The 16,655-nt window shown below is 40.7% G+C and overlaps 1 protein-coding gene across 3 annotated transcripts in view; it reads left to right on the top strand.

Annotated features, from left to right (window-relative positions):
- The first annotated feature begins 138 nt into the window (after positions 1-138).
- The window catches only part of jp (junctophilin), a 42,986-nt gene continuing 26,469 nt past the window's right edge, over positions 139-16,655 (top strand). The window contains exons 1-2 of one of the 3 annotated variants that reach the window (XM_043432417.1): positions 139-1,286; positions 14,378-15,050. In XM_043432417.1, the coding sequence (XP_043288352.1) occupies positions 14,752-15,050 (299 nt within the window). In that variant the 5' untranslated portion in view covers positions 139-1,286; positions 14,378-14,751. The remainder of the gene's footprint in view (positions 1,287-14,377; positions 15,051-16,655) is intronic. The other 2 variants (XM_043432416.1, XM_043432415.1) reach the window with 2 other exon arrangements.

Genomic DNA, 16,655 nt, shown 5'->3' on the forward strand with positions numbered 1-16,655 from the left:
GGCGCCACCGGTGCTTCCAAGCTTGCACGTCGTGTGCTTGTTGGCTGGTGGGGGCGAGAGAGCGCCGGTATCGAATTGCGCATGTGCAAAAGTGGGACGAGGGTGGGCAGCGCCGCGGCGGCTCGCCAGTCGCAATCATGCCACCACCCTGACGCGTGTTTCCCGTACGAAAAAAAAGAGAGGAAAAAAAGGAAAAATATAAAAAAAAAGCGCACAAGTACGTAACGAACGACAAGTTTTTTTAAACGGGCGGTAAAGAAAAGTGAGAAAATAGTACGAGATTCACGTGTGTTGAGTAATCGTTTGGTATTTCGTGACGTAAATGTTGAGATAAAAAAAGTGTGCAACGTCCGGGGAGTCGTAAACAAAAGGAGAAAAATAAAGCGGCTCGTATATCTATACATCGAGGGCAAAAATCACGACGAAATTAAATCGAATGAATGCTTTTTTTTTATACGAAAATAAGAATTTTGAAATCAACTTACGGTTTAACGAGTGTTCGATCCCAAGAAAGTACGGGAGTCGGTTTAAGCGAATGCTTTTTTTCGTAATTCACGCTTTTTTGGCAAATGCCTGCACGAAGGCCCAGATAAAAAGAGAGAAAAAAAGGGGGTCAGCCATGAAAGAGTTCGAGTGACCGACTTAGCGACGAGATTATCAGGGGTAAAAAACGTCGATTATTTTTCTTAATTGATGAAAAAATATGCATATATTTTTATCGATAGGAGAGCTTTTTTCTATCGGGGTGACTGAAAATTACACTTCGCAGCACAATTTCTTACGCTGATTATAAATTCGATGAAAATATCGCGGTCGCGATAATTTTTAAGAATTACCATGTTTTTTAATCTCGCTTTTCAAACGACTCCCCTTTTTCCGGGCTTTTGTTTATGTCCAGACTATTTTGCTACCCCTTTTCGACGGGGCTTTCGCGAGTGTGTACCGGCGAAATAAATCGATGTGTTTACCTGGTGAATCAAATAGTGCTTTCGCGAGTTTTTACCTGGCTCAACTTCCACGTCCGTTCACCCCCAGTGAATTATTCGATAAAACGATTTTTTAAAACCATCTTTTTTATCCCTCTAATCACATTCGCCCGATGATACTTCCACGCACAGTGCTTTTTCCTTAATTCCTCAATTATTCAAATAAAATTGAATCAATGTCAGGTTTTCGATTCGAATAATAATCCATTCATTAAATCAAGTGAATTCCATTGCTTTTTGGATGTAACGCAATTAAGGGCTTCGCGAGGTCGCCTCATCACACCTGGACACGTTTTTATGGTCTGTTTTATATCCTAATACTAATCATTTCGTTATTGATGAAAATTTTGGTTGATCATTTTTACCTTTCGATATGTGCATACTATTCGAATATTTCCATCGAAAAAAAAAATGATTTTCAATGATTTTTCACAATTTCTGTCAATTTTTCTTCAATACCTCGACATTTCGATAACATCTCGAAGTATCGAAGCCAGTTAACGGCTCGTCGCGGTTTTTCTCAGTACAAAACACCGTTGCTAACGACTTAGCGATTTTTTAACTAAAAAATTCATGATAATAGTCATTAAAATAGAATCTAATGTCTTTCGAGCCCCAGCCATTTTTAAACGAGCATAAATAAATATTTTACAAAATTCATGGATGAGTAATAAAGCGGAAAGGATACAGGTATATGAAAACAGAAGAATTTATGACGAAGTGCGTGTTACGGCCCGTGCTTTTATTTCGTACGTCATTGAGGCTGGTTTATAGAGTCGTGACAAATCCGCGTGTTTGTCCTGCTCGTATCTGAAACTCATACACGCGGCGCTTTACCGGGCACGGTCACGGATGTAAACTTGAGTTCTGGATTGAATTTTGAGTTGGAGATTTTCATAATTTTTTTTCGATCAGGATTCATCGTAACCATCGAAATTCGAGGAAGTGCGTTCTTTCAACGCGTATACTGTGGAAACGGTTTAATATAGAGGAAAAGTATAGGGGAATAATTTTTAGAATGGAAAATTTCCTACAAAAAAGTCCTCGACAACAATTTTCTATCTCCGGTTGTTTGGGCCTGGGAGCTTATGCAAGAGGGTTGGGCGCGAACAAGTCCGAGGGATTTTCCGATACCGCTCAGGCCTGAAATTCGAACAGCAGAAGAAAGTTGCCGAGAGCTTTTTTCTGGGAAATTTTATGCTCTGCAACATCAGTCCTATGGGTTTTTACTCTATTTCCAGCGATTCAGCCGTGAAAGCCGAGAAAGTGAACTTTTGGTTTCCAGTTTCAACTACTTTTTTAAGCCGCTGTCACGACTGAAATACTGAAGATAGAAAAATGTCGCCGGGAGCTTTTCTATAGGAAATTTTGTACTCTACAAAATCAGTCGTTACGGTTTTTGCTCTATTTTCAATAGTTTGGCCGTGGAAGCCGATCGAATGAACCTTTGATTTACAGGGATTTGCAGGTCAATCGATTTTCAACTACGATTTCAATCCGCGGCAACACTACGGTTTCCGTGGCGCCAAAATTTGACAATGCAGTCTGCATATTCAGCGGAAAATAAGACTTTTTTCAAGAGTAAAAAAAATTGAATTTCTGCCTCTAAGGGGGTGAAACGGAGGGTTGAAAGTTAAAGTATTATGTTTGTGTTCTGTAATCCTAACCACGCAGCATCCATATTTGATTCAAAATGAAACTTTATTCTAGTGTAATGGAAATAAAAAATGCAGCTTCAAGAGGAAAAAGGGGAAGGGGGGGGGGCGTTAAAATTTGGCAGAAATATATTTGTACATCATTTATTATTTGTTGTATTTTTAATATTTCTCATGGAAAAAATTCATTTCAATGTCAATAAAGATGTTCTCTTGAGGGAGGGGGAGGGGGGGGGGGGGTCGCCCCAACCCCCCGCCGGGGGCTCTGCTGCCTGGACTCTCGTTGCAGTTTTACCATCACAGGACACGTATTCAGCATGGAAAATATATTTCGGGGGCAGGGGTGGGGAGGGGTGGGCACAGAGGGTGCGTATTATCAGCGTAAAACATACTGATTAATATAGGGGAATGGCAGCACCTGCAGATATCAGCGTGAAGCCATCGAATTTGTAGGAATAAAGAAATAGAATAAAGAAATAATTAACGATTTGAGTAATTAGAGCATGTTTCGTGATGCTAAAATAGTTCATGCCGAAATCCGTGGTGTTCAATGTTGGTCAATACTAAAGTGATCATAATTTCATTTTCCCATCGTATATTTAAACATTGAATTATTGGTTTCTTATTTGAGAAGTTAATTAGTGACTGCCCCTACTAAAAATTAATAGCCCGAAGTATCGTAACATACATTCGTTAAAATTTGTTAACATTCGTACATGCTTCGTATATTATTGCTGAAATTATGGATATAGTACGAAAAGGGACACTTCGATTTGAACACTCAGCTTTTGCACACATGAAAAGGAGGTTAAACAAGATCACACCTAAAATTTCAACGGTGGCAAATATTTTTTTTAATGATTAACATCATTTTTGTGTGACGGAAGCCAACTCGCGAAGACGCGCACAGAGCACCTTTGATATGTGTGCGGAATCGTTGGGTGGGTCTGGGGCACCTTCGATCTGTATGCAGAATCTTTAGGTGGGTCTGGAGTACCTTCGACGCATGTGTGAAACGTTGGATGGGTCTGGAGCACCTTCGATGTATGTATGGAACCGTTGGTTAGGTCTGGAACACCTTCGACGTGTGTGCGGAACCATTGGGTAGGTCTGGAGCACCTTCGATATGTATGCGAAATCGTTGGATGGGTTTGAAGCACCTTCGATATGTGTGCAGAATCGTTAGGTGGGTCTGAAGCACCTTCGATATATGTGCGGAATCGTTGGATGGGTTTGAAGCACCTTCGATGTGTGTACAGAATCGTTGGGTGGGTCTGGAGCACCTTCGATATATGTGCGATATCGTTGGGTGGGTCTGGAACATCTTCCATATATGTTTGGAATCACGAGTCGGCTGCCGCCACACAAAAATGATGATAAACATTGAAAAAATAATTTGCCGGTTTTAAAATTTTTGATGAGATCTTTTTTCAACCTCCTTTTCATGTATGCAAAAGATAGGTGTTCAAATAGAGATGTCTCTTTCAGATCTACAGCCGAAATTATTAAACACACGCCACTAACGCACATATGAGCATTTGCTCATTCGAGCGGCCGCGTGGATTATCCTTTGTTTGACGGGAACTATTCTCTTGACAGAGCGATTAATCTTTGTGTATGATTTTTATATTTTAATTAACTCACATTGAAGAGCCGAAACGAATATTTCCATCGTCGTAATTTCGGTAAACTATCATGACAGCGATTTCAAAACATTCCTCCTTGCACCCAAAGCTTGAAAATTTTTCTTTTTTTCATTCATTCCACAACCTCATCGAATCTGATGAAAAGTCAATTGAGTTCTTACAGGAGATTGGCCTTATTCCATCGCAAAACTCGCAGCCGCCACAGTGTTGTAATCTGCCGATGAAAGTGGAAATACATAAAGAAAAAAAACTGGGCTGGACATGGCGATGTTCGTCCAAGGCTGCGAAAAAAAAAGGTGCCAAGGATTGCCGGAAGACCATAAATCCGAGCGACGGAACATTTTTTGATGGGGAAAAATGTCGGATTAAAATCTCCGAAGTTTTGGCAATAATTATTTGCTTTGTTGCAAAAATGAAAGTGACCGAGTTACATCGACAACTGCTCAGCTGGCGGAAGCATAAAAATGAGAGCGAACTAAGCTCGTCAACCATCATCGACTATTACAGCTACTGTCGAGAAGTCGCTGAAGTTATTGCTTCTAACTCTGAGATTTTGCTCGGAGGTGAAGGAAAAACAGTACAAATCGACGAGACATTCCTCACTAAACGAAAATACCATCGCGGAAGAATAACAAACTCGATGACTATAACTGTCCTAGGATTGTACTGCAAAGAAGACAGAACAGGCTTATTCTTCCGAGTGAATTCCAAGAGCAAGACAGACCTGTGGCCCTTTATTCACAAATTTGTTGCTAAAAACACGTCTCGAATTTGTACTGACAGCGCCAAACAATACGTTGGTGTGGAAAAGCTCTTTGGTGATGAAACTGTGCATTTGACAACAAACCACAGTATCGGTGAATATGTCAGTAAAACAGATCCAAGTAATACGATAAACGATTTGGAAAATCAAAATAAATTATTGAAACGGGCTATTCTCTGTCGCAGAACACCCACTTTACTCCACCAATACATGGCACTGCATTATTACAGGCAGCAATATCTCGAAAAAGATTATAAAGATGACCTGGGATCTCAAATAATGCAGTTTCTTCTCGATATAAAAAAAGTATATCCGGGGATGGTGAATGGCGTAAAGCAAACGGGACTTGAATTGCAAGAAATCGATCCGCCTTCCATCGAATCCGAAGGATTGGAATCCGTAATTAAACCGAAGCAGCCTCGACTGCAAACAATTGATGAAGAAATCGAACAACTATGCCAAACGTCGGATGAGGAACTCTCGACAGAGTGGAATGAATTCCCCTGAAACACAGACACACACAAACACGCACTCACACACGCGCACACGCACACACTGACGAGAGGGTTTGGAGTCGCAAAATACTGCGGAATTGACGAGCCGCGGGTCCTTATCTCTGAAACACGCACGCACGCACGCACACGCACACATACACGCGCACGCACACACTCACAAACGGCTCTTCTCAGGGCCAAGGAATACCAAACAGACAACCTCCAGGTGGTGTATTCTGAATAACGCGAATAGTCTGTACCGTTAAGTTCCGAGATTGAACAAAAAATGAATTTTAACCATAGGAAAGACCCTTTTAGCGGTCGAATTTGTTAACTCCCTTAATGGATAACCCCTTCAAAGGTCGAATTTCATCCCCCTGAAAGATCGGACTTCGAGGAATGACGAAATAAGTGTAAATTTTTCGTATACTAAAATATTTGTGTCCAGTTTCGGGCAATTCGAACCACAAAAACATGTCATTAAAACTTTTAACACCCTCGTTTCACCCTCTTAACGGTCGAATTTCAATTTTTACCATACTTGAAAAATGTCTTATTTTCGGTCAAATATGAAATCTACACGGTCAAAATTTGGCGCCACGGAAATCGTAGTATCCCCCAATCCGCCTTCAGGATCGAAATACCGGAGCTAGAAAAACACCGTCAGGAGCTTTATTGTAGAAAATTTCTCGCTCTACAAAACTAGTCTCATCGGTTTCCGCTCTATTTTCAGTAGTTTCGTCGTGAAAGCCGATCGAGTGAGCGCTAATTTTCGGGGGTAGTCGTTCGGTCAATTTTCAACTACTTATTCAAGCTGCTCTCAGGGCCAAGCTACCGCAGCTAGAGAAATGCGGCCGGGAGCTTTTTTGTAGGAAATTTAGTGCTCTACAACAGGAACCCCATGGATTTTCACTGTCTCCATTAATTACCGCGCCATAAAAGAATTTACGTCCGTCAACTCGATCACGAAGTCGCTCTTCCTCACCGACCATCAGCACCGAGCCACCCTGTAGAAATTCCAGCACAAATATCCATAGGAAAATAAATGCGCGGGCGCACGAGAAGGCGAATTGCACGTGTCGCGCAATTCCGGTTGATCGATCCTTTCAACGTGAGAGAGACGCGTGCGAATACATTGCGTATACACCCGATTGCGTGTTGACTCTCATGTATGCAAATAGGCCAACTCATGTGGCCCATAAAAAGGCAAAACGCGGTTAAAGAGCCTTGAAAAAGCTCTAAGGACAAAGCACAGAAGAAACAGCATGAAATTAGGGATGAAGCTAGTGGAGGGTCAGAGAATATCACGTGCTCAATAAAGTCAACAAATATTAAGGGGGAGGAGGGGTGGGGGGGGGGGCAGCATTTTCCCATCGCTCCTGATTCGATTAAGCATTCAGCCCTTCAATTAAGGAGTCCCGATAACAAGAACCTTGTTATTTCACCGGAAAAAAAAATTCCATTGTTTTTTCGATTTTAATTATAAATAAAATTCTTTTATAATTCGAATTTTTTCAATTCTGCCATTTTATTTCTAAGAAATTATTTTCATTTCTTCTTAGCTTCGAATGTCATATTTTCTCATATTGTTATAGTTTTTCATAAAAAAATATATCCGAATTCGTTTTTTTTTCTCGCATTAATTTTGTTTTGAATGAAATTTTTACGATTGACCCACACCTCGAATTGAAATATTGGCAACTCTCGATCTTTTTGTTGCTAAAGAACTTGCTTACCAATCACTTTCGTACTTTTAGTTTTTCCATTGGCTACGAATCAGGGTCGAATTGATAAATGCTGGGTTCGTAGTACAATAATCTTGGGAAGCTCGCGTATCACCGTAATGTCCGGTGCAGGATGACAGAAAGAGGGAGGGGGGCGTTGAGAATTCTACAGGAAATTATGCTTGGAGCCAAAGAAGAGTCTTGGGCGAAAAGGAGTGACCTCATACATAAAATACCGACACACATGCACGGACACGAGGGCATTGGGGGCCGGAAATTGGAGCTTTGGATTCGAGTCACGTAGGGAAAATTCCGTCGTGAGAATATCGCCGTCTCGTACGGAAGCGAAACGCTTTTTATCTCGTTTTTTTTTATTAAATAAGATATTTATATTACGAGACTGGGCCAAGATTACAGTAATTGAAGTTGCGAAAAAAGAACACGAGAAATTCCTCTTCCAGTTTCTTGCATTCCTCGTCATTACCAACTTCCCACCAAATACATCAGGCACTAGTCGTTTTATCCCCCAAGGAATGAACAACTTTTCACAAATTCAATCTTTCGCCCAACTCGCTTTCACTGGAAAACTCGTTTTCCAAATATTTTTTTCCAAACATCGACCATTGCTCAAAAAACATAAATTTTTATCCCTTCGTTTTCAACAGCAGAAAAAAAGAAAATCATTTTTTCCACAATCTCCCAATATCGTGACGTTTCCTTCGAAAAATTTCAATCGAATTACGATAACGCAAGAATTAAGAAGACCAAATGGTTGTTAAGGAGTTTCGGTACAGGCGATACAATGTTGCCATGTTAAACCATGCTAAAAGCATAAAAAATTTCAAAAAGTTCAGAATTTTATAAAATTTGGTGAACATATTCTTTAGTGCCAAATTTGACAATACAAATTTTTTAAGATTTTTCTTCTACACAGTTATCGAGTAATTGATCACTAAAGTTTACGTGTATAAGCATAGCGTTTCCATATATATAGGTATACATCCCGGGCATAAAAAATCTGCTTTAATGCGTAATTACTCGATAACTAAGTAGAAGAAAATTTTGAAAAAATTTGTGTTTTCGCACTTGATGTTGAAGAACATTATCACCAAATTTGATCAATTTCTTAATATTTAGACTTTTGTACCGAAACTCCTTAAGCTTTTTCTTCTCGACGCTTTTTCCTACGAATTTTAATCCAATTGAAAATTAGTGTTTCATTTTCTACTCGAGTCCCCCCCCCCCCTCCCCTTTCTCTCTCGCTCTCTCCCTCTTCTTCTCTTTCTCTCGTATTTCTAACTATTTATAAATGGTTTGAACCCGGTCGTCACATTGACGAGAGCACGGCTGCTCGCCGTACTCTTACTGGCTGTTACTACTGGCTTGATCCTATACCGCTCCGCACTCTCGCTCTTCTCTCTTGCTCTCTCTCTCTCTCTCTCTGGCTGCGATGCCCGCCTCGTGGAACAATTCGCTACCCCATGATAAAAATAGAAGCCCTAGCGAGCTCTAGAGAGGTGTAGCCTCACCGCCTACCTCGCCTTTACCCGCGCTGGCCTCCTCGGCTTTCTGCTCTTACTATGTACTCTCCCGACTTTCTTGGGTATCTGCAAATCACGACCTTTCTGATAAACAGTTGAGAGGACGAGTATTTTAAATCGATTTTAGTCTTTTTAGATTATTTTCCTCGAATTTTTGGCATTTTCAAAGTTTACAGTATTTTTTTGAATTTTTAAGAAATGGTGGTTGTCGGTATCCTAGGATTTTTCACCGACTTTTCATTTCTTCTTATAACAAACGTTCGGGAATATTAATTTTCTCGCTTTTTATTCATTAAAGTTCTGAGAATAATCAATTTTTGGGGTTTTTTCAGGCTTTTGAGAGGAAAACCGATTTCTTGGGGGCTTACTTTTCTCGAATTCGTTGCGCTAAGAAAAAAACGCGGCGACTCGCAGGTAGGCGAAAGAATTCCGTGATAGGTTTGCGCGTGATTCTTCGAGCGTATGATCGCGCACTTTGCTCGTCTGACCAAAGACGGAATAACCTACTGCGGTGCCCGCCGACCAGGGAGCGGGCTCCGAGCGTTCAATTCCGTCGGAAAAGACCTCTCGACTTTGAATGAAATGAAGAATAATCGAAATTCGTATTGGAATGAAAATAAATATTCAAATTGCAATGGAAACTGGAATTTTTAAATCGCAACAAAATATTGAAAGGGGAATAAGAATTGAAACGAAAAGTGAAAATTAAAATGAAAATAAACATCGAAAGCAAAGTCCATGCCGACATGAAATTCAGATATTTTGAGCCATCGATGAGCAGTAAAAACCGCGTGAGTAGATAAAAGAATAAAAAGATCGAAGGCCACGTGACAGGCTCGTGACGACTGCTCGGTGAAGGGAACGCCGGGAAAGCCCCTTGCCAATGACGCTTCCACTTATGTCCGCAAGGTTGGCGGACCTGCGGAGAGTGAAATTGACCGATACGCTCTATCGAGTGAGAGCGGCATCTCCATTTTTGAGTCCTCTCGCTTTTTCGCTCACCGGGAAGGGTAATTTATTCGTTTTGTCCTATCGAGCTTTCCGTACAACTCACAACTTGTCAGCTAACTACCCCTCAGCCTCAGCCGCCTGCGAGTGTGTCGGAGTGTGCAAGCTCGTGCGAGAGGCCTCTCGTGGCGGTGGTGCCACATTCCGTGCAGATCACGGATGCTTATAGAAGCGTTGCGTAAGCGACCGCAGCGCGTCGTTTCTTGCCGGTCGTTCTACGAACGATGCGAAACGAAATACAGTCAAAGCTCGCGTAGAGCTTTCGTCGGTGAAAGCTTCGATTGCTGTCATCTCCCGGGTGCTTGATAAAGTTGCGGGGCATGAGCTGCGAGGGGACCAAATTCCGTGAACAAATTTTGTGAAATTAACGAGCCGGAGGGAAAGTCGATTTTGCATAGAATGGCCTGTCAATGTGAGCGATTTTTTATTTTTTTTTTTTATTTTTGTTGAGGATATTACTGGGAATGAGAGGTGTCAAAATATTTTGGGGATTCGGGCAATTTCAGATTCTCTGGAGTCGCTGGGAGCTCGAACGCGACACAAAAAAATTGACGCGGGGCGTTCAAGAGCTATTGAAATTTGGAAAAAAGTTTATTAGATCGAAGGCGAATCGGGGGGGGGGGGGGGGGGAAGATTGAAAAATTGGCAAATCAATAGGACACGCAATTTTTTGGCACATTTTTCGATTTTTTTCAATTTTGAAAAATTATTGTCTCGTGCACGCCTTGAGATTTAAAATGGGAATGGAAACTGTAGGGTTCCGGTAATGTGACGAACGCGAGGACGAAATGGGAACAATTCATGGTTGATTTCAATCGCACGAGCTTTTTCCGCATGTACCGCCCGGTCTAAGTCGAAATTCAAAACATCAACATCCGGTGGAGAACTACTCAAGATAAAAATTTGAAAATAACTAGCAGCATCCTGGAGAATAGCTCAACCCGGGGTCAAACTAAAAGTGAGAGAAACTCGTTTTAATTGACCGGGGTTTTTGCCGCACTAAAAGCTCTGTCCAAGTTGAAATTCAAAAGTTCATATTCCGAGAACTATTTGAGATAAAAATCTGAAATAAAAACTGTTGTGTTCCAATAATCTGACCAATCGGAGGTGAAAATGAAAGCGAGAGAGCCTGATTCGAATTGTCCGAGCTTTTTCCGCATGAAAAGTCCCGTCACAAAAGTGATATTCAAAAAATTCACATCACGAGAACTATTTGGAATGAAAATCTGAATTAAAAACTGTAGTGCCCCGGTAATCCGACCAATCAGAGGTGAAAACGAAAACGAGAGACCTTGATTCGAATTTTCCGAGCTTTTTCCGCATGAAAAGTCCCGTCACAAAAATGATACTAAAAAAATTTATATCACGAGAACTATTTGAGGTAAAAATCTGAAATAAAAACTGTAGTGTCCCAATGATCCGACCAATCAGAGATGAAAACGAAAACGAGAGACCTTAATTCGAATTTTCCGAGCTTTTTCCGCATGAAAAGTCCCGTCACAAAAAGATATTTAAAAAATTCATATTCCGAGAACTATTTGACATAAAAATCTGAAATAAAAACTGTAGTGTCCCAAAAATCTGACCAATCGGAGGTGAAAATGAAAGCGGGACAGCCTGATTCGAGTTGCCCGAGCTTCTTCCGCATGAAAAGCTCTCCCAAAAGATGAGTCTCCAACAGTGCATAACTCGGAAAGTACTTGAGATAAAAAGTTCGAAAAAAGTGTTTTCGTAGCCGGTCTCAGGCCTGGCAAAGCTGTGAGAATTCAGTGACAAGATCGAAAGCTCGGAAGCTCGAATCCCGGTCGATTTGCCGTGGCCGATATATAATTATGTACAAACCGCGAGGAACTGGCACATAATCGGCATGTACCGTTTCTCCACCTACACGAAGCTCACCAAGGGAGAGGGAACATTCGCGTTTTTCGGGGCGCGGACGAGGAGGAAGGTAGAGAGTAGAAGGAGGAGGCTGCGGAGGGGGCCGCGAGCGGCCGAGGGGGAGAAACGCGTGCGAGAAGCTCTCGGCGAAGAGTCGTCGTCGACGATGACGACGAACGACGAGTTAAACGCGAACGGGTAGAGCTTTTTTTGCGTCAGGGCCGTGGCGTGGCGCGGACGCGCCCCGAGAACTCTCATCACCAATCTCGGGGGCCAATTTTACGAACGCTCATATGTACATTTTTTTTCTCTATAAGTAAATACACGTGTACATATAAATAATAACTAACGATCCGTTACAAATGAAAAAAAAAATGAAATAAAATAAAATAAATAAAATTAGTGAATCAGTGAAATAATGTTTGCTCAAACATTGAATTTTGTCGAACTAAAAATGTTTGGTGAATGTTTTTAACCTCAAATTTGTGCCAATTTTTTTTTTTTTTTTTTTTTCCTCTCCTTTCTTTCGTGCGCGTAAATATATTTACGTGACGCGATGTTTATATATATGTATATACACTTATGAGGTGACTCGTGCTTAGCAAAAATCCCGGGGATCACGATTATAAAATACGAAGAGTGCTGTGAAATTGACGAATTGCCGGTTCTTTTTTTGTTTTTTCTATTTAATATTTTTCTCTCTTCGAGCTTTGGCGTTTCGTGGTTAAAATGGTGGAAAAATTGGAGAAATGAGAATTATGAGGTCTCGAACCCGGTTCGCGAGATTCCGGATTTCTCACTCTTCTTTTTCTCTTTCTCTTTTTCTGTCTGTGGCTCTCTCACTCTCTCTCGTTCTCGCGCGCGCGGCGGTCGACGACGTCTATTTTTAAGGGGGTTCGAAAGTAGACCGCGTCCCGCAGGACGCTCGGGAATCTCTCGACTGACGTGTGTCCGTGTGCTAGGATTAAATTGAAAAGTTATTCGTTTCAATCAGCTTCTCGCCAGGGATTATTATTTGTAGAGAAAAATCATTGAAACTCGACACACTTTTTTACGGAGACGGAACAACGCTTTTTATCAATAAAATCGAAAAAACTGCTCCACTCAAAGTTTCCTGTCGAATGAGGGATTTTAAAAAATTTTCAAATATCCAATAAATAATCGAACAAATGGACAATTTTTATAACCCAAAAAATCAATTTTTCGAAAGATTTTTTCTTTCAGTAAAACTCATTTCAGAATGATTTTTCTTCGAGAAAATGAACTTTTACAGAGTTTTATTATTCGATTAATTGTCTCGGCGATTTTTTTATTCAATATTATTTTGAAGCTTCGAATAAATTTATTACATCATTTTTATAGTTTTAAGAATTATTCCGATCTTACAAATTCCGTTCGTACTTGTTGAATCGCACTGGTGCAATAGAATAATTAAACGAATGAGCTTTTTTTCCCTCGAATGCTCTTCTTGCAAGCAATTTACGTCTTTTCCGTGGAAATTTGAGTTTTTTTTGTATTTCGATCCGCCCTCGCTCGTACTCCAATTTTCGCCTGTGGATATCTCATTCTTCCTCCTCCTCCGGGTTCTAAAATCTCTCCCTCTCTCTCTCTCTCTCTCTATATGTTTCACGAGGGCGAAGGCCGGTTATTTCGGAACGGCGCTCACGGTGGAAAAACGAACGAGGAATCGCGCTTCGTACGATCGTCTGTGTTTTTCTGTTTTCGTATATACCTCCGTACAATTGTGGGAGATCGTCTTCGTATTATAGCCGAGATTTGTACCCGAGAAGCCTCGAGAGCCACGTCGACACGCGGGCGAAAAAATGGGCGCGGATGCGAAGCAAAAAAAAATCATGTCGAATTTTCCGGTTGAAGTTTTTAATGAAAACGGGGGAAAGAAAATCGAGAGAAAAAATTAAAAAAATTTTCCAAATTTCGAGAATATCGAGAGCTCAATAACGATCTAGAAGTTTCATTATATTTTCGATTGAATTAATCGCTTTAAAAGCAGGCTAAAGTTACTTGACCGATTGATCGGGAAAAAGCTCGGGAAATTAATCTTCGATTGTTTTCACTTGAATTCAATCGCTCGTTGTGCCTCGATGATTACTCATTCGTAAAAGCACTAAAAATTTCGAGCTTCTAACCGGGAACAACAACATTTTTCAATCGATTCATCGGAAAAAAGCTCGGAAAATTATTCTTCAAATTCGATTGTTTTCGAGCAAATGAACCCGAACGAAAGAGTGGCTCTTAGCCCTTTTTCTTCCACCGGAATAAGCTCGTTTACAAAATTCGATGATTTTCACCAAAACGATTGCTGCTCGTTTCGCTTCCAATTTTTTCCATTCATTCTCGCACCGGAACCGCGTGGAACTCGAAAGTCCATAAAAGTCGATTAATCGAAAAGAGCTCCAAAATGCATTTCCAAAACTTCATTATTTCTGCTCGAATCAGCCCCAATTTGCCAGACTCGTAAAATCATTTGAAATAAACTCGATTTAAAAACTTGAAAGCTCGACCAATCGACGAATCCTCGAGCTCTCGATGAATGGAGAATGAATCACGAAATTGCATAAAAAAAAAATTTTTAAAAAACACATTGAATAAAAAATAATGATCGACATTGGAGACAACTCGATTGAAAGACTGATAGAAAATTTGTCCATTTTATTTGCAAAGGTAGCCGAAGAAATGCGTGCAAGAAGGAGGTTGGAGTCGGTCCCAAAAAAATTGGATTATTCGCAGGCCCCGTGACCGAAGATCTCGTCACAGAGTTGGCCTCGTAGTGTCAGTGTGAGTGAGTGGAAAAAAGGGATCGTTCCCCTGGGGTTGGGGCTTGGCTCGAAAAGTTGAAAAAGCCCGAAGAAAATAATGGCGAACTGTGGGGGCGTGGAGGGAAAAAGTTTGGAGGCGAGCAGTTGCTGACCCCGGTGGAAAATGGAATAATAAATAAAAAGCTTAATCAACGAAAGTAATAAATAAAAGGTGGGGAAAAATTGAAGTGACGAAAATTTTGGAGTGGGCTAAAGGCCGAGGGGAAAAACAGTGGCGACATGCAACAGCAGGGCCAGCAGAGCACGTCGAGTGCTCCGAACGGTATAGCAGGTGGTGGCCAGACGACCAGTCCCGGACAACCGGGAGCTGCCACCGGAACTACCAACGCCACCGGCCCAAATCGGCCTCAGGTTAACGGCGGCAGATTCGACTTTGACGACGGTGGCACTTACTGCGGCGGCTGGGAGGACGGTAAAGCTCATGGACACGGTGTGTGCACCGGGCCAAAGGGTCAGGGCGCATATTCCGGTAGCTGGCACTACGGATTCGAGGTCTCCGGTGTTTACACGTGGCCCAGGTCAGACTCTTCTTTCTTTTTTCCGTTTCTCTAACTTCTCGCAACCTCCACTCTTCTTCTCATGTTTTATATATACATTTTCTAACGTTTTTTTTTTTTTTCTTTTTTTTTTCATCTTTTCGAGGATTTTTCACATCTGCAGACATTCCCAAGGATTTTCGTGCCCCTCGTGTACGTTTTTTCGACTCTTCATCTTCTCCCCCTACCCCATTCGTTTCCACGCTTTTTAAGCTTTTCACCTTTCGTCGTGCTCCGTCCTGAATAAGCTCTAATTCTCTTCCAGCTTAAGGTATAACTGGATGGATAGCTCGACCAAAAATTATATCTGATTGGAATTTCCGTACTTCGTGATGCAATAAAAATCTGATGAAAATGAACAACATTTGGATAGCTATGAACAACAATTATCAATAATAATATTGCCCAAAAGTTGATAACAAATTGTTTAAACAATTAATTATTCAATCATTTTGCGGTGACCTATTTTTTTTTTTTTACGAATCAAATGTGTATATTTTTCCGAATGCTCATGAATTATTTCAGAATGTACAATAGAGAATGTACAAATAAAGCCACTTAAAAAATTTAAAAAAGGAAATTTCAAAAATCCACGAAAATTCGGAAAAAAATCATGCGCATTCAGAAAAATGCGCACATTCGATTCGTAAAAAAACACACAAGGGTTTACTGTAAAATTGTTAAAAAATTATTCACTTAAACAATTTATTAATAACTTTTGGGCAATATTATTATTGATAATTGTAGTTCATAAAATTGTAAATGTTGCTGAATTTTTTCAGATTTTTATTGCATCACGAAATACGGAAATTCCGTACTTCGTTAATATATAATATATTTTGAACATTTCGTTGATACATTTAGTTGTTTTTTCGGAACAATTATATTTGGAGGCGAAGAAATTTCGATGAATGAATTTTCGAGTGAAAATGGTTTTCTCTTTCCACACGATATTCGAATCCGAATTTATAAACTCATTCGACACTTAATTTTAGATTTCACAATTGACTCGAAGCTCAATTATAAATTTCCAAATTCACACGATAATAATCGATTTAACATTTCTACGAGTTTTGATTTTTTTTTATTTCCGAGCTTTGAATTCAATCAATTTCGCATCCGATGAATCTAGTCCCCGTGACAATAAAGAACGACTTTGATCCCTGGATTATATTATCGTAGATAAAAAACTAACTCGAGGCATAAAAACGACCTTGAAATCCTCCAGCCTCGAAAAACCTTGAATCGTAGCAGGCTCGGGATAATCGGAAGGTCAAAATATCGATTTCTCATGCACGGATGTATACAAATTCGTATGGAAGTGTATGCGCGGAGACTAAAAGAGCGAGAGTATTGTGTAGGGAGGCTGGGAGAGCTGGAATCCCGGTAGGGGAGGCTGCGATCCTGAATGTAGGTCACCGAGTCCAAGGACAACGCTAGGCAGAGATGAGGATTGAAATTTAGTGAGTCCGGGTTACTGGGACGTTTCTCGCGGGCCACCAAAAAACCATTAAAACGATCAAAGATACAAACCGGTCCATTAGACGCGAAAATACGAGCCCGAATCCTTAATATTTTCTTTCATAA

This window comes from Venturia canescens, chromosome 11 (assembly GCF_019457755.1).
Source record: "Venturia canescens isolate UGA chromosome 11, ASM1945775v1, whole genome shotgun sequence".
Lineage (NCBI taxonomy): Eukaryota > Metazoa > Arthropoda > Insecta > Hymenoptera > Ichneumonidae > Venturia > Venturia canescens.